This window comes from Haemorhous mexicanus, chromosome 2, assembly GCF_027477595.1.
Source record: "Haemorhous mexicanus isolate bHaeMex1 chromosome 2, bHaeMex1.pri, whole genome shotgun sequence".
Classification (NCBI taxonomy): domain Eukaryota; kingdom Metazoa; phylum Chordata; class Aves; order Passeriformes; family Fringillidae; genus Haemorhous; species Haemorhous mexicanus.
Genome location: NC_082342.1, coordinates 15,655,383 through 15,675,476, shown reverse-complemented (window position 1 = coordinate 15,675,476; position 20,094 = coordinate 15,655,383). Strand labels below are relative to the sequence as shown.

The following is a 20,094-nucleotide window of genomic DNA, read 5'->3' as shown; positions in this document are numbered from 1 at the left end:
GGGGGTTGCACTTAACCAAGGGGGTTGCATTGAAGTGAGGGTGTGCAGCCCTGTGCTGATGGAATTCATTGCCCACTCCCCAGATTGCTGCAGGATCTCTTCCCCAAGGCAGCGGAGCTCTACGAGCGGGTGGCCAGCAACCGGGAGCAGTGGACCAAGGTCTCCCACAAATTCACCATCCGGGGGTTGCCCAGTAACAACTCCCTGGACTTTCTGGATGAGGAATATGACCCACAGGCCCCTGACCCCCAGCTCAATGGCTGCCTGGAACCTGAGGTTGGGCAGCCCCCCGAGGCTGGGGCCGAGTGAAGAAGGCGAAGGGGGGGCCACAGCCATGGCTGGGCTGGGAGAATCCCCAAGCCTCATCCCCCAGCTTATGGGGAGGAGGTTTGGGGGGATATCAGTGAATCTGGACTACCACGGCAAGGGCTGTGTGCTGCCAGCAGCCGCCACTGGTCCTTCCCCACCACTGACTATTTCCTCCCTCTGGGGCAGGTGTTCAGGTGTCCCATCCACCCAGTAGTCCATGGGACACTGCCTTGGTGGCTGGGAGCACCAAGGGACACAGTGGGGCTGGGGGATGGATGTGCTTTAAGCTGCCTTAAGACTGCAGGTCCTGTCCCCATGGGGTGACAATAAGAATGATGTCCTTGGTGGAAGCACCCATAGAGGGCTCAGTCACCATGACATGGGTGTGCATGGATTAGCAGGACAGAGGGGGATGGTGTGGGGCAGGATGGCAAGGATGGCAGTGGGAGAACTGTAGAGCGTATGGGGGGTGTAGAGCGTATGGGGGGTGTTGCCACGGACCATAGATCAGGTCCACAGAAGAAGGTTGGCTCCAGCTGGAGGAGGGAAGAGACACCAGAGTGGGATGGCCACAGGATGTGCCTGCATCTCCTGCTGGGATCCACACTAGAGAACAAGCTGCAGCCTCTCCCTAGCAGCTGCTGAGCATCCTTTGGCTAAAAGCCCCACCCATCTAGGATCCCTGAACCCACTCACCCATGGAAGGGCTCAAATCTCTCACACAGCCCAGTCCCATGCAACCACACAACCACATCCCCTACAAGGGCTACACACTTGCCAAGGCTGGGGGTCCTGCTGCTGGTTTGCATGCACAGGGGAGGGAGGCTGTGCTCCACAGGGGGTCCATCTGGTCCCATACATCACCTTCACCTTCTGGTCCCATACATGTCCTTGCCATAGGTAGAGGAACATAGGTGTTCCTCTGAGGTGTCCACCAAGGAGCCTCCTCACTGCAAGCAGCTTCTCTGCTTGGTGACCATGTTGTGAGCATCCCTAGCTCACAGTGGCTTCACAACTCCTGCCATACCAACCTCTGTGCACGGATCCTGCCAACATTTTGGGATCCTTCTGGTCTTGCAGACCACTGGACATGAACCTCAATGGTCTCCTGTGGTCCCTCTGGTCCTGCAGACCACCATGCATTGACCTTGCTATTTTCCTGTGGTCCCTCCAGTCCTACGTGGCACCATGCATGGATGCTGTTAGTCTACCATGGTTGATCTGGTCATGCATGGACTCTGGTGTTTTCCCATGACTCCCTCCTTGTCCTGACTGCCATGCATGCACCCTACCAATCTCCTGTGGTTTTTCTGGTCCTGTGGACCACTGTGCATGGACCCCAACGTTCTCCTCTGTGTCCTACAGACCACTGTGCATGGACCCTGCTGCCCTTCCTGTGGTCTCTCCAGTCCCACAACCCAACCCATATGGACCCTCTCAGTCCCAGGGGCTCCACCAGCCTTTGGGGTCCGACCAGCTGTATGTGATCCTGGGCTCTATCACCCCAGCCAAAGCCACTTGAAACACCCATGAGCAGGGGAACTGCAGGGAGCAGCTTGCCCTCTGGGGCAGAGCTGCAGAGGGGGCTGGGGCTGAGTGGGTGTGCTCAGCATTGAGGGATTAGGGTGCACTGAGCCCTCAGGCTGCATCATCCAGCTTGTGGGGGCTGGATGAGTCCACCACCACACCAGGGAAAGGCGATGGGAGCTGCATGGTAAAATTCCGGCACTGCTGGCATTGGTGTTGGTTGTGTTGGGATCAAGAGTGCACATGGGGCCATTTGCTGCCCCATCCCCAGTGGTGCCATAGCAGGTCCCTCCTGGATTTGGGCTGCATGGTGGCTGCTTCTCTCCTTGGCTTGTCTGTAAGCAATGACTTGCCTGTGTTCTTGGGATACCTGGAGCGTGTGTCTGCAGGAGCAATGGGAGACCTCAACGCTGAGCTGCTCCACGTGGCTGAAGTGACCTGAATTCCTTTTGCCTTACCTACTCGGAGATGCCTTTAGTGAGATGCTTTGCCCGAACCCTGGTGGGACCCACCTGGTGACTGAGTCTGTCTGCTGGCCCACGGTTTTGCCTCCAAGACCCCCTTAAGCCCTCCCCCCCACTCCCCACACTGCCATAGGGAGTGGGGATGGTCCCAGAAGGCAGCAAACCCCCAAGCTGCAAGAGGAGGACAGCAGCTCCATCCCTGTTGTGACGTTGGCACAGTCCTGGTACCAAGGTGCCAGTAGGTACAACTGTTCAAAGACAGTCCCTGCATCCCAGTGCCGACCCAGGGATACCTGACAATGCACAGATCTCTCCATCCAATAGATGTGGGGGTGTCCTGCACTTGGGTTCTGCATCCTGGGTACCACACTGTGGTGGGGGCATGCAGGGATGCCCTTTTCCCAGCTGTATCCCACTTTTCCAGCCCCTGCTGCTGGTGTGTGTAGGTAGTCAATGCTTTCCCAGCTCCTGGCCCTGTATATACCCCTCTGGATACTGAGGAGTGCAGCTCACAGCCAGCCCAGCTCACCCATGAGTGTGCACAGGTGTGTGTGGGTGTGCAAACCTCCTCCAGCTTTTCTGTCCTTCTGTCTTGCGGCACTGGTTGTTCTGGACTCCAATGGAGCCTAAGGAGGAGATGACTTCTCTTTCTTCCTCTCCTCCTTCTTTTCTTATTCTCCTTCTTTTCTTCCTCCTCCTTCTTCTCCTCTTCCTTCTCCTCCCCCTACTGTTTCTTCTCCTCCTGCTCCTTCTTTATTATTATTTCTCTTTTTTTGGTGGGTTTTGGTTTTCCTAAATAAATTTCATATGTCAACCTTCCCGTGACAGGTTGGTGGGTGGCCTTGTTGGGGTCTGGGGAGCTCTAATTAAAACTTATGAACACCAAAATCACCTTCAGGGGGAGAATCCAGCTTGGGCTGTGTAGCTCTGACTCCCCAAGAAGATCCAGCCCCTCCTTGGATGTTCCACTCTCATGGAATGCTCCAATGCCCCAGGATTCACTGATCCCCTCTGAGTGCTCCAGCTGCTCTTGTCCCTTCCTGTGCCGTTCCCTCCTGAAATGTTCCAGAACCCCAGGATGCTCCAATCCCCTGGGATGCTCTTTTCATCTCCATCTGCCAGGTTGTGGTCCCCCCATGCCTGGACAGGAGCCATACTGGGACCCATCCAGCCTGGCAGCAGGGGGAGCTGGGCCTGGGGCAGGATCCAGCTTTGGCTGGGACTGCAGTGGGATTCTAGGCTGGGATGCAGGATGAGGCCTGTGTCAGGACCCCTCTGAGCCTGGGCTGGGAGCAGGGCAGAATCCAGCTGCACCTCTGGCTCCCACAGCCATCCCTGCACGGCCCCAGGCGGGATCCACTAGCCTGCCCATCATCCATATATCAAGGCTGCAGCTTTCATTCCTGCCATCCGGCTAATGAGCAATTTATTATCCAAAATCAATGCAGCACTTTCATCCCAGCCCAATCTGACAGTTTTTGGGTATTTTATATCCAGAGGAAAAGTCCCCGGAGGCTTTGGTGCTGGCACGCTCCGGCACTCCATGAGTTGCCAAAATGGGGGTGAAAAACTGTGAAAAATTGCCCTAACTACCAAATGCCTCCATCCTGCTCCAAGCGCCGATTCAAATCCTGGGATTAAATCCTTTAATCCTCCGAACTAGTCCCAGAGCAGGGTTTATGGTCCCCAGCCAGGAGCTGCCGCACTTCTGCCTCTGCCACCGAGGGCTCTATGACCTTAGGTGACACTCCTTCCTGGATCCGTCAGGGTATCACGGCCTTCCTTCCAGACCCTCACCGCAGCCTCGGCACGTCCTTTTGTCCCTAAGGTGGGGCGCAGGTTTCGCCAAGGACGTGGTAAAGCTGCCCCGTGGGTGGGGTGCAGGTGTCCCCACAGTGGGCACAGAAGACACCACGTGTCCATCCTCGGTCCCCTCCATCCGCCCCACGATGGGAGCGGGATAGGAAAGGGATGCTCCAGCTGGGGATGGACGCAGCACTGGAATCACCTGAAGCCCCGTTCTCCACGGGCTGCTCCGCGACAGGAGGCGGGCGGCGGTGGGACACGGCCAATGGGGAGGGCGGGGGGGTAGGACGGACGTGTTCCTGCAGGGAAGGCAGATTCCATTGGAGAGGGGAGGGACACCTCGGGGGCGGGGTGTTCGCAAGTGCGTGTGTGTGTGTGCGCGCCCGTGGGCATATTCTGTTTTGTGTATTCCGTATGTGTATGCATGTGTGTTTGTGTGTGCACGGACCTGTGCATGCGTGTGCACGTGTGTGAGTTCACGCGTGCAGATGTGTGCGCATGTACGTGCAAGTCATGTCCCTCTGACCACAGACACCTATCTTTGTACTCACACTCCCGCGTCTGTGCTCACGTACGTGTCTCTGTGTGCTCACAGACGTGTCTCGGCTGACACGCGGGTCTCTGTTCCCCCACGCGTGTCCCCACGGTCACACACGGCGTTCTCCCCGCTGTGTCCCCGCGCAGCCGCTGGGGGGCGCCCCGAGCCGCGCGCGTGCTCCCGCCGCTGTGTGTGCGTGCGCACGCTCGTGTGTCCCCGCGCGCGCGCTGCCCCACACTCTCCTACCCCCTCACCGCCTTCCCGCCCACCCCGTGTCAGCCCGGTGCCCCCCCCCCCCCCGCCTCCCCGTATCCTCTCTCCGTATCCTCTCCCCGCCCGGGCGGCCCTTGCGCGCCTCCGCCCCGGCCCCGGGGCCGCGCCGCTCAGGGGCGGGCGGAGGCGGCGGCGGCGGCGGCAGCGTCCGCGTCCGCGTCCGCACCGGAACCGGGACGGGCCCAGCCCTGCCGAGAGGCTCCGAGCGTGTCCGGACGGCTCCGAGCGGTTCCGAGCGGCTCCGAGCAGTTCCGAACCTGCCCGAGCGGTTCCGAGAGGGCCCGAACCGGCCGGCGTGGCGTCCGCCCGGGCCGAGCCGAGCGGTTCCGAGTGTTTCCGAGCGTGCTCGAGCGTTTCGAGCGGTTCCGAGCGGGCCCGAGCAGGGCCGCACCGGGCCCCGCTCCCGCCCCGCCGCCGCTCCCTCCACCATCCAGCCAGTAATTTTCCAAGCCCAGCCGGCGCTTCTCGGCTGAGCCCACAGGATCGGCAGGGCCATGGGAGACAAAGGCACCCGGTGAGTGAGGACCGGGACAGAGCGGAGCATCCCGGGGGGGCATGCCCGGCAGCGGCGGGGGAGGGGTGGGACTGGCGCTGCCCGTGCCCCGAGCTGGAGCTGGTTGTCCCCTGAGGTGGCCCCGCTGCTGGCATATGGTGCTCTCCGAGCGGTAGTGAGGACCCGGAGACCGGGGGCGTCACTACTCCCTCCCCATCAGATTTGCAGCCTGGGTGGATTTGGGATGGGGGAGGCTGTTGTCATCGCAGTGACGCCAGGGGACCCAGGCCCTGATGTCACTCCCGGCATGCGGCACAGCTGGGGGTGTCAGAGAGCACGTGCCAGCCCTGGAACGCAGGGACACGAGGGCCTGCGACGCCTTCATCCCATGGGAATGCTGCCATGGGGATGCTGTCTTTTAGGGGCCCCTGTGCAGATGTGGATGGGGACCCCCCCTGTGCTCCCCAGGGCTCCAGGTGCGGGACCTGCTGGGCTGCACATCCTGCAGGGGGCTGTTGGGATTTGAGGGAGAGCCTGATGACCCCTGCCAGCCCTTGCAGGGAGGCCTGGGGAATCTCCTGTGACATCTGCTCACCGGCTGGGCACTGGCAGAGTGGTCAGGGGTTTACTCTCCCATTCTTTGCCCCAATCCCTTTCTGCCCCCTTAACCATTAATCATGGAGGACCGGGGATTTCAGAGTGCTCCTGCTCACCCCTCAACACCATTGCCCTACATTTGCTCATCTCCATGTCCTCTTGGCGTCAGGATCAGGGGGCTTCGGTGCAGCCTCTGCCTCCCCAGCCATGGCCAGGGCAAGAGAGAAGGATGAGGGGTTCTGGCCTGCCTGGGAAGAACCTTCCAGAAACACTGCAGTGTTTTGGAGTGGCAGGATGGGAATTGTAGGTGCCTGTTGAACTCATCCAGCATTCTGGGAAGTGGCTGTTGCTGCTGCTGGGTGTTGGTGCCCCAGCCATGGCTGACAGCATCCGCTTCCTCCTTGCTCAGTATCCTGAATTCTTGGGAATTTTTATTGTGCTCCTGGAGCTGGTGGACAGCCCCACAGATCAGGGGGCTGGAGCAGCCACTGGGTTCCTCCCAATGTCTGGGTGCAAACCCCAGGATGCAGCTAGCTTGGCCTCCAGGGTTTTTCAGGTGCCAGGGGGAGCTTGGTGAGCAGCATTCCCATCAGCAGGCGTGCCGGCAGGAGAGGCATGAGCTGATCTTCTCCCTGCCTACGCAGCCTGTACAGTGGGAGCCGGGGGAGGGTGAGGGGGGAAGAATTAGGCTGGCAAATCCCTCTTCCTCTCCAGTTTGGATCTCCAAACCCAAATCCACTGGGTTTGATCAGGAGGTTCAGCTGTGCGATCTGATTTACTATCTGATTTCCCCAAAAGCCCATTTTTGCTGATTCCTGCTGTGGCACCCCACTTTTCTCGGGAGTCACCAGTGGGAAGAGCTGGAGGAGACAGCTCAGTTGGTGGCTGTTGGCATCATTGATCACCTTTCCCTGCTTTTCCCACTCAGTACCCAGCCAGGGCAGCTGCAACCCCACACAGGATGCCCAGCTACTGGAATTCCTGGCTGCTGGGATTCCTAGCCTGTGGCTTGAGGGTGGCTTCCTGGTGGCTGGGAAGTGCTGCAGTGCTTCTGGTACACCAGAGCCCCCCTTGGTTGGCATTAAGCACCCCTTGCACCTTTCCTCTGGCCCAGTAGTAGCATCCAGCCCCTCTGCAGCATTCCACCATAGCATCTTGCTGCTAGGGGGGTGACCCTCGCCTGCCGCCAGACCTGTTGCTTGGTCCCTCCACCACCCCATTCATCCCCCTAGATGAAGCCATAGGGTGTGGGAGCAGGACAGGGATCTCCACTGGGAAGAGAAAGAGCCCTAGAAGGTGGCCCAGGACTCCTGCTTCCTGGATGTTGTTTGGAGAGCAAACTCTGGTAATAACAGCAGGATCCAGACACATCCCGGATCCCACAGCTGAGGCGTTTCCTTGCCAAGGAAGTTGGTGGAGCTCTGACCCAGCTGGGGGGTGCTGCTGCTGACCCTGGGAGGGGATAGATAGATGAATGCAGCAGGGATGGAAAATGCAGCATTGGGCCTGTGGGATGCTCTTGTTTTGGGATTGAATGGCATGGTTCTCCAGGATTATGCAGGCACAGCTGGCATGGAGCTTCTGGCCACCACCAGGGGGTTGTGCCAGTGTGTATGATGTGGTTGCTGGTGGTTCCATTATCCCTGGAGGTCCCTTCTAACGTGGCTCTAGCTAATTAGATCTGCCAGCCAACCTTGTTAGCATGAGAGTTGGCAAAATCCCTGAATTCTGTGCCCTGGGTTCAAAGGCAATCAATGGTGTTGCCATCAGATCCTGTTCCGATGCCTAGGGGAATTAAATCCTCATAAATCTTCCAATCAAGATCCAGCAGACCCCACTAATAATAGTCCTGGCTGGGTGCCTAACAAGCTCATTAAGGGATGGGATCCATGGCAGGGAGAGGGCAGGCGAGATGGGATGTGGCTGTGTGGCAGCATGACAGGCTCAGGGGGCACTGGGACTGCCAGCCCACGGCATGAGGCCCCAAGCCTCTGATGGGCAGCAGCGGAGGCCACTTCCTGCCTCATGTCTCCAGTGTTTCGACACCAGGAAGGGCTGGAGGGGGAGGGAAGGCTTCACACTTCCTCCTTTCCTCCCTCTAGATCCGGTGGCGGGTGAGGGTCACCCCGCTGGCAACAACAGGCCACCGTGTCCCCATGTGCCCCTTCCCTTCTGTCACTGGTGCTTCAGGGGAGATGTGAGCTCCTGCAGCCGTGGTGTGGGGCCAGGCAGGGCTGCTGGATCCACAGGATGAGGGCACAGCACGCTTTTGTACCCACAGTGGGGAGCCAGCCTGGGCTCCTGCATGCACAGTGGGCAGCTGTGCAGGTCTTGCATTCTGTGGAGCTTCTGCACCCCTAACCTGGGGCTTCTGCACCTGCAGTGTGTGGCTCAGCAAGTCTCAGGCTCCATGGATTCCTGTTCCAGTGTGGTGCCAGCACGAGTATGTGCCAGGCAGAGTGGTAAGGAATGGCTTCCTGCAGCATCTGCCATCAATCTTGCTTGCACTGGGTTCATTAGCAGCTCCGTTAGTGTCTCCAGGGCTGGGTGGGAGCATCACCCATGTCTCAGGGGGCTAGCAGTGGCACCCACTGAGCCTCCAGCCTTGGCTGCCTTTTCTGGGGCTTCCCAGCATACCTCAGGTTGTGATCCAGCATGCTGGACCCTCTTGGGGTTTCCCTTGGGAGCTGGTCTGTGGGATGTGGGGTGACCGGCTGTCAGGGGATGCTCCTTATCCTGCTTCGAAGTGATGCCTCATTAATTACTCATGAAAATCCTGCTGTTAGTTGCTCTGGGCTCTCAGGAGGATGCATTCATTGCCCCTCCATCCCTGACTCTGGAGAATGATCCCCCCATAGCTTTCAAATCCCAGAAACTGTGGGGTGCTGGTGCCCTTCCACGGCAAGTTGAGGCCTTTATCTCCCCAGGTTACTTAATTGGAGCAGCATTCCCATTAACTCCATCTTTCTTTGCACCAGCACAGGATCACACCATCAGCAAGCCCTCATGACAAACATCCTACTGTGGAAGTGCTTTCCCATTTCGGCTGGGAAAAGTCAATCCCCCAACCCTCACAGGGAAAAGCCATCCAGGAAGAGCCAGCAGGATGTTCCTGATGCTCCCAGTGGCTTGGGACAGCCAGAAGGATGTCCCCAATATTTTATGTGTCTGGCAGAGGGTTCCTGTGGCTTATCTGGGGACAAGGGAATGCAGGCCCCCAGCCTCCACACTCCCTTATCCAGACTAGATCCTGCTTCCTGGGCAGAGCTTGGCTGGGCTGTGCTGGTCCCCATGGCTCTCAAGGGAGTGGGATATGGAGACTTGGGTGTGCAGGAGTGCACAGACACACATAATGCAGGGACACAGGGAGGTGGGGACAGAGCATTTCAGGGATATGGTAGTGAGGGGTGTGCCCACACATCTCCTGATGCATCCTACCACATCGCTGGGGTGGTGGTCAACCCCAGGCTGGAACCCACCAGCTGCTGCCTTCCCTGCCTGCCCTTTGCCTTGGTGTGGGCAGCTGCAGGCACTGGGGTGGCTGAGGGTTCATCATCCAGTAGCAGCCTTTGACATTTTGGCAGAGCCAAGCAGCTGCCCTGGGAAATTGGTTTTTTTCCAGCCTAAAACCACTACTAATCTTCCCGGATGGTTTTAATGGAATTTAAAGGCGAGGAGGGATTATCTGAGGGGAACCCATTATGGGTGGCTTTGTGCCAGGGCAGGCTCCAAAAAATCTGGCAGCACCAGGCACCCTACCTGCCTCTGCCCGCTTCCTGCCTGCAACAGACAGGCTGGGAATGCTCTGGCATTCCCCAGCAGTGGCACGTTGGATACACATCTTTTCTCCCATATCTCTGTGTTCCAGAAGGATTTTGGGAGTTGAGAGGGGTGTCTGGGGGCTAGTTCCATGGTTTGGAATGGGAATAAAAAGCCCTGGGGAAAGGAGCACCCAGACTTTTCTTGCTTCTCCAGTGGCTTTGGGATGCATTCATGTGAGGTAAAGGTGAGGTGGGTTCATCCTGTGGGATGCTCCCATCCTGTGCATGCCTTGACCCCATGGTCCCACACGCTGGTCCCCAGGGCCAGATGGATGCCGGGGTGCTGCTGCCTTTCACAGTGGTGTCTGGGCACTGTCCTCAGGCAAAGGGGTGTGCCGGGGTCCTGATGCCTTCATTATCCAAAGTTGGGTCCTGGCAGTGGTGCTGAGGGTTGGATGCACCTGGCACCATGGGACTGTGCCAGTGGATACTTCTTCCCCCAGGGACCCTTTCTGAAGGGGAGAGCTGGACAGCTCCATGGGCAGGGAGCCAGGAGCAGAGGGGGGAGTTCAGGAGTGGAGGGTACCCCTTGCTCCAGCACTCACCCCCCTTTGCTGTTTTGCAGGGTGTTTAAGAAAGCCAGTCCTAACGGGAAGGTAAGGGGGACATGGCTGGGTCATAAGCATGGCTGGGAGCAGCGGGTGGGCATGTCCCTGAACCCTTTCTGCCTCAGCATCCTGCCAGGGTGGCAGGAAGGGAAACTGAGGCACAGTGGGGCTGGTGGGGAGCTTTCTCAAGGTCAGGGATCAAGCAGACAGGTTTTGGAGTGCTGGGGTGCAGCTGACTCTGCCTGTGGGGGTTTTGGGTTGGACAGCAGGAGCTGATGCAGAAAACCTTCTGCCTGGCAGCTGTCTGCCTTGTGCCTCAGTTTCCCCATCAGGAGAAAGGTGAGAGGGTGACACTGGGGGGCTCATCCCTTCCTGACACTGGAGTACAAACCACTGGGGTGCCACCCAAGAGTCCCCAGATGCAAAGTGTCTTTGGCTCTGGGGACATCTGGAAAGGTTCCAGGCTTTCACTGGAATGGGGTGGGATTGGCTTTTGGCTACCACAGGGACAGGGTGACCCTGGGGATGATGAGGAATATGGACTCCAGTGGGTGGTGACAATATGGGGGGCCCTGGGAGGGTGGGGGGGGGGGGTCTGCTCTTGGCAGCCCTGACACCCTGTTCTCCTCTGCAGCTCACTGTCTACCTTGGGAAGAGGGATTTCGTGGACCACATTGACGTGGTAGACCCCGTGGGTATGTGGTGGCAGGAAAGGGACCTCAATTGTGGGAAAATGCATGCCAGAGTGGGCTGGGCTGTCTGGGAAGAAAGATTTTGGGGAGCAGAAAACAGCTGATTTGGGATAATATTCATGTCCCACTGTGGCTTTGCATATGCCCTGGGTGCGGTAGGTGCAGACTGTCCCTGCTAGCAGTGTGTTTCCCCCCAAGCCCTAGCTGGCAGCTTGGAGGTGATGACTCTCTGTGTAAAGGGAGAGCATGTCACCCCTTAACTGTGCTGGTGTCCCCTCAAACCCTGCCTGTACATTCCTCTCTAACCCTACCAGCATGTCCCCTGACCCTGCCAGTGTGTCCCCCCAGTCCCTGTGGCGCATTTCTGACCTGGCTGTTCCGTTGTAGATGGAGTAGTGCTGGTGGATCCTGAATACCTGAAGGAAAGAAAAGGTAATGTCTACCCCTGGAATCCCTGAGGCCACAGAAGTGGCACTAGGGAATGCCACTAGCATCCCCATGCAATCCTATCCAGACATTGGCATCTCTGGGCTCTTTGGTGACAATTTCCAGCCCCGTCTCCATGACAGATTCCCTGTCCTGTGGAGAATAGGGATGCTGTGGTGGGCATCCAAAGGCACAGCTGGCTGCTGAATCCTCATCTTCTCAACATGGCATGTCCTCAAGCCACCACTACTTCCCAGTGCTGGTGGCACTGGCATGGGCCAGGTTGCCACCTTGCCTTGGTGCCCCCATGCAATCCATTATGGTCCCCTCCATGACCCACACCCTGCTACCAACCTCCCCTTGTCACCCTTTCCAGTCTTTGTGACATTGACCTGCGCCTTCCGCTATGGCCGTGAGGACCTGGATGTTCTGGGACTGACCTTCCGCAAGGACCTGTTCGTGGCCAACTCCCAGGCCTTCCCCCCGGTGCCCGAGGACAAAAAGCCCCTGACACGGCTGCAGGAGCGGCTCATCAAGAAGCTGGGCGAGCATGCCTACCCCTTCACCTTTGAGGTAGGGTGCTCTGGGGTGCTTGAAGGGACAGTGAACCTTTTGGTGGGGACATCAGGGTCCCATCTGGCCCTGTGGGGTCGTGGTTGGGGGTGAGATGCTGCTATCTGTGATCAAGACACAGCTTTTGGTGGTGATCTTCAAACTTGTGACCAGAGGGTAGCCACCAGTAGGGAAACTGCCAGTCTGTGTCAGCAACAGGGGGTCCATGCTAGCACTGGGAATCCATGCCAGCACTGGACAGCTCTGGCAGGGAATGGGGTGGGAGTAGACCCCCTCCTGCTCCTCCAATTTCCCCAGCACAACTTTGGCAATGCTGGCCACCCCCACCCCCTCTGGAGCTCTGTGACATTTTATGGTGCTCAGTCCTATGGCCTCAAAAATGTGCCTGATGCCCTGATTTCTCAAAATCCCCAATTAATTAAAACCCTCTAAAATAATGTATTTTTGTAACACTTTGGGATTTAGAAAATTCAGTAGTAAAATGAGGAAATCTTTTCTGGATTTCCCTCTTTCTATTGTGCATAGGATAGGGAAGTACTGGTAGCCCCCCAAAAAGCTCCTCACCCTCCTTTCCCTTCCAGATCCCCCCCAACTTGCCTTGTTCTGTCACACTGCAGCCAGGCCCAGAGGACACGGGGAAGGTAAGGTCCCCCATGTTCCCATGCCACTAGGCTGTGGTGAGTGGCCACTGCTGGGGTCACCTCTCTGGGGAGTGCAAAGGGGTTTCTCTGCCTCCTTCTTCCCCCTTCCTGGTTTTCAGGCCTGTGGAGTGGACTACGAGGTTAAAGCTTTCTGTGCTGAGAACCTGGAGGAGAAGATCCACAAGAGGTAAGCAGAGAGAATCCATCCAGTCTGGATGGAAGCAGCATCCTCCTGGTACTGGCAGCAGGAAAGGGGCACCGCAGTTTGTTACCCACCTTGTGTGAGATGCTTTCCAGGATTGGATAGAGTTGTCTTCCAAGAAGGGGCTTGGATGGGGATTTTTTCCACGATGGGGCTGGAATGGAGGTGTTCTCCAGGATAGGGATGGGTCAGAGAACATCTTAGGGCTGGGATATCCACCACTGTGCAAGGAGCTAACACTTGCTGTGGGCAACCTGGCCCGGCCATAGGACTTTCCCCTTGTAGCTCTGGTGGGCATCCAGACAAGACCTTCCATGGCATCCTTCTGACCCAGCAGACCAGAAGAAAAGCCAGAATGGGCCAAGAAAGAGGGTAGCCTGCAGGCAGCCTGAGTTCTCCTCTTTTCTTCCCCCAGGAACTCAGTGCGCCTGGTAATCCGTAAGGTCCAGTATGCACCAGAGAGACCTGGCCCCCAGCCCATGGCAGAGACCACCCGGCAGTTCCTCATGTCAGACAAGCCGCTTCACCTTGAGGCATCCCTGGACAAGGAGGTGGGCAAGGACTGGGGAGTGTATACTGGTGGGGTGACCCTGGGGATCTCACCATCCTCTCTGTTCTGCTCCCCTACAGATATACTACCATGGGGAGCCCATCAGTGTTAACGTGCATGTCACCAACAACACCAACAAGACCGTGAAGAAAATCAAGATCTCAGGTGAAGAGTAGGGCCCCACCCCACTGGTGTCCCTGTCGCCATCCCTGTGGGGGCCTACCCTGATCCCCATCTTGCTGTGTATCACTCCAGTGCGCCAGTATGCTGACATCTGCCTCTTCAATACGGCCCAGTACAAGTGCCCAGTGGCTGTGGAGGATGCTGAGTGAGTACTGGCTCCTTGGGCACATCATGAGGAGCCCTGGAGACCTCAGGGGGTTTTGGAGGAGCATTTGAGGTCTCCTGCCCCAGTGCAGCCCCACTGGGATGTTGCTCTTGGGAAGCAGGAACCAGTGGGAGGAGCAGGGAGATGGAGACATTTTTTCTGGTGGCATCTTGGGGACATCACCCTCTGAGTCCTCCAGGAAGGAGATGTTCATCAGGCTGTGGCAGGGATGGGAATATGTAGAGTTCACCAGGCTAAGATGGAGATGTCTGGGGTGCCCTGTGGGGCTGTGGGAGCTGTGGGTGGCTGGGGCTCTGGCTGATGGTGAAAATTATCTCCAGTGATATGGTGGCCCCAAGCTCGACGTTCTGCAAAGTCTACACCCTGACCCCCTTCCTTGCCAACAACCGGGAGAAGCGGGGGCTGGCGCTGGATGGGAAGCTCAAGCACGAGGACACCAACCTGGCCTCCAGCACACTGTGAGCCCCTCTACCCCCCAGGGCTCCTATCTCCCCTGCAGTGTGGGGGCAGGACATGGCCCTGGTGGGCATCCAGCCCCTGCTCCAGGGATGATGTTTGAGGTGGAGGAGATCCCACAGGGGGATCTCCAGGAGGACAGGGGGCTGGTCCCCATGGATATTCCCTCACTGATGCCCACCCGCCCCTTCCTCCAGATTAAGAGATGGAGCCAACAAGGAGATCCTGGGCATCATTGTCTCCTACAAGGTGAAGGTGAAGCTGGTGGTGTCACGAGGAGGGTGAGTGTTGGGCACCCCCACACCGTGCTGCACCTCCTCTCTAACCTTGGGACTGGTCTGTGCTGCAGGTGGGGCCCCATCATTCTTAAAGCTCCCCTGGGACTAAGCAGCATGGGTGGGACAAAAGGTGTGTGGGGGTTGTGTGTCCTTGGGAGGGGACAGTGACTAATGTGTTGTATCCTTTGACTCATGCCAGCCTGCTGGGAGACCTCGCCTCCAGGTAACACCGCACTCCCCCCAGCGCCCCCCAATCCTCACTGCACCCCCCCAGCCCCTCAGGGTGCTACCTGATCCCATGCCTGTCCTGGGAATTCCACTGTGTTGGGGATGCTGTCTCACCTAAAGCAAAAAGCCTGGCAGAGGTGGGGCTGGGGTGATGAGGCTGGGAATGCTGGCAGGGTTTGAATTCTGCATCCTCCTACTTGTACTGGAGTGAGAGGCCTGTGGGTGTTGCTGGGGAGAGTGAGCAGGGCACAGAGGTGGCTCCATAGGGGTGAGCATCTCTGGATGTGGCGAGGCAAATCTCTGGGGCTTCCTAGATCTTCATCCTCACATCACTTCCCTCCCACAGGGAGGTCCCTACAGGGACCATGGGACTACTTGTCCTCATTTGGGACACTTCTGTCTGAGCTCTGTCCTACCTGCCATGGGGCAGCTTGTGGCTGTGCTTAGGCTGTCGTGCCCTGATGCCACCATGGCCACTAAGCACTGGGAAAACTTGGTGCACCTCCTGCCATTCCCATGGCCCTGCTGGCTGCAGCCTAAGCTCAAGGGATTTTGGATACCCCCCCAGAGCTGCTAAAGACAGATTTTTGTCATGCTGCTCTCCCTCCTGATGCCCCTCTGCTTCCCAGGGGGCCTGTGCTGATCCCCCACCCTGGAGTCCAGGCTCAGCCAAGAGGCATGAGAGCTGCTGAGCAGCTCCATGGAGGATGACACAGGGGTTTGCCCAGCTTTGTGGTCGCTACAGCAGCTGTAATGGGGGAACTGCTCTGCTCCCCCTCTGCAAATTTGCCTTGCTCTACATGTAAAGTGCAGGCAGGCCTATGTTTTACCCTGGTGTCTCTTCCAGCGATGTTGCAGTGGAGCTGCCCTTCACGCTGATGCATCCCAAACCCAGGGAGGAACCAGTACACCGGGACAGTGAGTGTCTGTCCCTGAGTCACAGGGCCAGCATCCCTGGGGGTGGGTGGGGGCAAAGGGAGCCAGTGAGGCTGCATGGAGGGAGATTCTTGGCTCCTGTTGACCCTGTTCACAGGGCCTCAGCATTAAAATCATGGGTGTGCTCCCATCACCCCAGTGTAGCCAAACTCAGGGGGGGTTGCATCCACACACTGGAAGTGGTGATGACCCCAGGGGAATCTCAGCCACCCCAGTGGGATGGCAATGATGGCTGCAGGAGGGTCTCACCCACCCTGGAGGAGGGCAGAGATGATCCTGGGAAAAGTGTCACCCACCTCGGTGGGATGGCAGTCACCACCCTGTGACTAATCCTTTGTCATCCCTTTGTTCAGTTCCAGAGAATGAAGCGCCCATAGATACAAATCTGATAGAGCTTGATACAAAGTAAGAGACTAAAATACCCCCTTCCCCTAATTCCCACATGTCGTGTGGGAATGTGAAACATGGTGGTTGCATGGCACTCCCCGCAGTCCTCTAACACCTGTTGTGCCATGGCATTGGCACTTGTGATTAATGCCACGCATGTCACCTGTAATGCATGACGCGTGCTGTTCCCCTCTCTCTTCTCTCCTCCTTCGCCCTTCCCTGCATGGCTTTCCAAAAAACAGGAGAAACTGCAGTAAGAGGCCGCCGGGATCGTGTTGGGGGTGCGGGAGGTTGTTGCCACAGCTTTCCAAGGGGTGGTGATATATTTGGGAGGTTTTAGGGTACTTAACCCACCCAGCTACTTCCTGCTGGTCTGCGCTTCCTCCAGAGTGGGACAAATGCCCATGGCCCTGGTAAAGCTGCACCTGCTGAGGAGCTTGGGGGCTCTTTTTGGGGTGCATTGGGCAAGTATTAATAAAGCTTTGAAAACCAAGGCTGTTTGCCACAGATGGGGAGTTTTGGGGCCCCCTGAGCTGCTGTAACATCGAGGCGGTGCAGGTTGAGCTCACTGGGCAAGCTGGGACAGCTTTGTGGGAGAGGAGGTGTTTCACCTTGCACCCCACCTAAACCCCCTTCCCTTGTGCCCCCACTAGCGATGATGACATTGTGTTTGAAGACTTCGCCCGCCAGCGACTGAAAGGCATGAAGGATGACAAGGAGGATGAGGAGGAGCGGACAAATTCCCCACAGCTCAACGACAGATAAGCGAGCCCCACCCAGCTCGCCACCCTGCCCCAGGGACACCCCTACATTAGGCTGCTTCTCTTTTCTATAATTAATTAATTTTGTTTTCTACCTGTACTGGGAGCCTACCAATTGCCCGATGGCCACAGGACCTATAACCGTCCAGCTGTGCCGTGTTGTCTCTTCATCCAGCTGCCAGAGCTGCTGTTTCCCGTGCAGGGCACGGCCGGGGAGGTGCTGGAGGCAGTGGGGCTCACTATAACTCCGTCCCTGTCCAGCCTCCTGCCACTTACTAGAGCCCTTTACTATGAGACGCCCCTTTTATGAGTTTTATATAAGCCCAGTCTCAACACCAGTTTGCTACAGGGAGGGGGATTGCAGCAGAATTGTGGGGGGGTGATTTTTTTAGGCAGCCTTCTCATGGGAAAAGGCACCTGTGCACTTTGGTGTCCCTTCCTTTCACCCATGACCAATCCCCCTCTGTCCGGCCCTGCTGCATGTGTTCCCTCCCTGGGATGCACGAGCCTGGCTTTGACTTTGGCCCCTGCCCCAGCTGTTCCAAACAAAGAGGGTGGGTAGCACCTGCCCTTTTCTTCCCCCAAGTCCCCCCAAAGTGGCCAGCCCCAGGGTTCCTCCCAGCTGCATCTGTTTTCACACCAGTATAATCTCCCTGGAGAAAACCAGCTCACAGCTGGGAGCTGCTGGTGCCAGGTTAAGGTGGCAGAAGGGACCCTGTGGGTCTGTGCCATCTACCACACACTGCTTGCTCTGGGAGAGGCCTCAAATGCCTCTTCACAGCCATGGCAGAGTTGTGGCAGAATAGTCTTGTCCCCCAGCGGGATGTTGCCAGGGATACTTTTGTCCTGCCAAGCTGCAAAGCCCCCCTGGTTGATGTTTCACTCTGCCTGCATGGGATCTAGCACCTATTTGGGATTAGGGGAGAATCAGGACTTTTGCCATCCTAATCAGTGTTTCAACAGATGCTTGTACCTCCTGGATTGGTGGTGCCTGGACCTCCTCCCCCCTCCAGGGGTCTCTGGTCTCCCACCACTCACTGAGAGGCCATTCCCACTATTTATTGTGCTGTTGCAGTCAGCGTTGTCATCTGAGAGCATTTTGTAGGGATAGCTCCATCCCCTCCACCCTGTTTGTGGGGTGCTGAGCTGAGCCCACCCCCTCCCCCTGTAATTTTTGGGTAAAGCTGATGGGCAGCGTGGTACTTCTTTTTGTAAAGTGGTTCCTTTGTACTGATCATTGATACCTGCTGCTTTGGTTTCTCCACCCTGTCTGTGATGTTTCTGTGTTCTGTCAAATAAATTATTCTAGTTTATTAAACTCAGAAAAAAAAAAAAAGGAAAAAAAGAAAAAAGAGTAAAATGCAGTCCCAATGCCTGGACACTTTTGTTGGCTAAGGATGGGGGAACTGGCACAGGCAGCAAGTCAGCAAGTCACAGAAGCATAGAATGGTTTAAGTTGGGAGGGACCTTGAAGCTTATCCAGTTCCATCCTCCCCACCATGGGCAGGCACACCTTCCACTAGACCAGGCTGCTGAAACATCCACCGAACCTGGCCTTGAATACTTCTAGGGATGGGGCAGCTTCTCTGGGCATCCTGTGCCAGGGCCTCACCACCCTCACAGGGGAATTTTTTCCCTCCTACGCAAGGACCAGGGAGCAGCAGCTGCCTGCCCTGCTCATGCCACCCTATCCCTCCACTGATGACAGTCTCCCTGGTGTGCAGAGACATGCAGAGGAGCCACGGAGGAGATGAAGGATTCTGTATCCCACAGCAGGGACTGGGCATTATTTTGGAAATGAAATGCATGGTCATGCAATACTTGATGAGCACAGGGCACTAACGACCTGCTTGTTAAACAAGCCATGTCCAGTCTGTGTTCTGCTGAGGAACTGCTCAGAGCTGATTGTTTTAATGATCACAGAATGATGGAGGTTGGAAAAACCCTCTAAGATCATAGAGTCCAGTGGTTCCCCAGCCCTGCCAAGGCCACTGAACCATATCTCCAAGAGCCGCATCCAAACATCTGCAGGGAGCTTCTCAACCCCTCTGAGAGCAGCAGGAGCCAGTACTGGGAAATGAGCCAAGTAACACCTCCATTTATGGACCTGAATTTGGAGATGGTCACTCAGGAAGGGCTGTGGTTTGTCCCCTCACAGTCATGGAAGGAGAAACCCTGTCTCAAGTTGTGCCAGAGGAGGTTTAGGTTGGATATTAGGGAAAATTCCTTCCCTAAAAGGATTGTTCAGCCTTGGGACAGGCTGCCCAGGACAGTTGATGGAGTCCCCATCCCTGAAGGGATTTAACAGATGTGTAGATGTGGCAATTGAAGACATACATAGTTCAGTGACAGACTTGGCTGTGTGTGGGTAAAGACTGGACTCCATGATCTTACAGAGCTTTTCGAACACGAATGATTCCACAATTCTGTCTCCAGCTGTGTTACCTTGCCCAGGGGTTAAAACGCTGTGGTCTCAGTGAAGACAGGCCTTGTGGAGGACCTTTCCGTGGTCCCAGGGAGAGTAGAGGTTGGATACACTCATGTGCCATGCAGTTTGAGCTGTCCTTGCCATCCTGATGCTATGGGGAGGGAGAGACTGTCCTTAAGTTGGTTCACTTCATGGGTGTTGGCATTTGTGCCAGAGGCTGTCCCAACCTTCCCTGCCAACGACAACTCTGGCTCCAGCAAAGCCAAAGTCTCCACAGTCACACAACCAGACTCTTACTGCACATGGACATTGCCAGAGACTCCATGTGGCGCATTCCTGAGAGCAATGTCCCTACTGCCCAGCACAACTCTCCAGATCACTCCTATGTGCATAATCCCTTCCCACAGCATCTGTGAGGTCTTAATATTTTTTATATCTCCAGTCCCCTGTTAAATCTGGTTCAAGCTGGACAAGAAGGCTTAAGTTATTTTAGGAAAAAAAAAAACGGAAGTTTAGATGGGTACAAACTGAACTATTGCTTAAGCCCCATTTTGAAAGCCAAGCAAGTTCAGTTCCCTGTCCTCTTGCACTATCTGCATCACTGTGGGAAGGGGTCAGCTCGTCCACATGTCCCAGCAGAGGAGGCAGTCAGGAAGAGGTAGCTGGGGTACTGGGGAGGCTCCAGTAGTCTTCTCTCTGCCTTAGAGCTCACCTCTCCAAGGTGAGACCCTCCCTCTGTCGGTGTTTCCCCCAGGAAGGAGGAGCCACACAATCTAAGTGCACCTCTGCCAAATTGCCTGCTCCCCGGGCT

The 20,094-nt window shown here is 56.7% G+C and overlaps 2 protein-coding genes across 5 annotated transcripts in view; both read left to right on the top strand.

Annotated features, from left to right (window-relative positions):
- Positions 1–3,114, top strand: part of PDE2A (phosphodiesterase 2A) — a 40,733-nt gene extending 37,619 nt beyond the window's left edge. For both annotated transcript variants that reach the window (XM_059873461.1, XM_059873471.1), the window contains one exon: positions 84–3,114. In XM_059873461.1, coding sequence (XP_059729444.1) covers positions 84–309 — 226 coding nt within the window. In that variant the 3' untranslated portion in view covers positions 310–3,114. The remainder of the gene's footprint in view (positions 1–83) is intronic.
- Positions 3,115–5,060: 1,946 nt separating this feature from the next.
- On the top strand, positions 5,061–18,215 carry ARRB1 (arrestin beta 1). 3 transcript variants are annotated; one of them, XM_059873491.1, is made up of 17 exons: positions 5,063–5,431; positions 8,391–8,469; positions 10,394–10,424; positions 11,011–11,071; positions 11,456–11,500; positions 11,871–12,067; positions 12,649–12,708; positions 12,828–12,895; positions 13,326–13,461; positions 13,541–13,625; positions 13,716–13,788; positions 14,130–14,267; positions 14,463–14,546; positions 14,743–14,766; positions 15,619–15,689; positions 16,061–16,112; positions 16,748–18,215. In XM_059873491.1, exons 2-17 carry the CDS (start codon positions 8,453–8,455, stop codon positions 16,857–16,859), a joined length of 1,254 nt encoding a protein of 417 aa, XP_059729474.1. In that variant the 5' UTR covers positions 5,063–5,431; positions 8,391–8,452; the 3' UTR covers positions 16,860–18,215. The 3 variants fall into 3 exon arrangements, with proteins under 3 accessions (XP_059729483.1, XP_059729474.1, XP_059729464.1); XM_059873481.1 differs by lacking the exon at positions 8,391–8,469 and having other exon boundaries at positions 5,064–5,431; XM_059873500.1 differs by lacking the exons at positions 8,391–8,469; positions 14,743–14,766 and having other exon boundaries at positions 5,061–5,431.
- Positions 18,216–20,094: the final 1,879 nt, after the last annotated feature.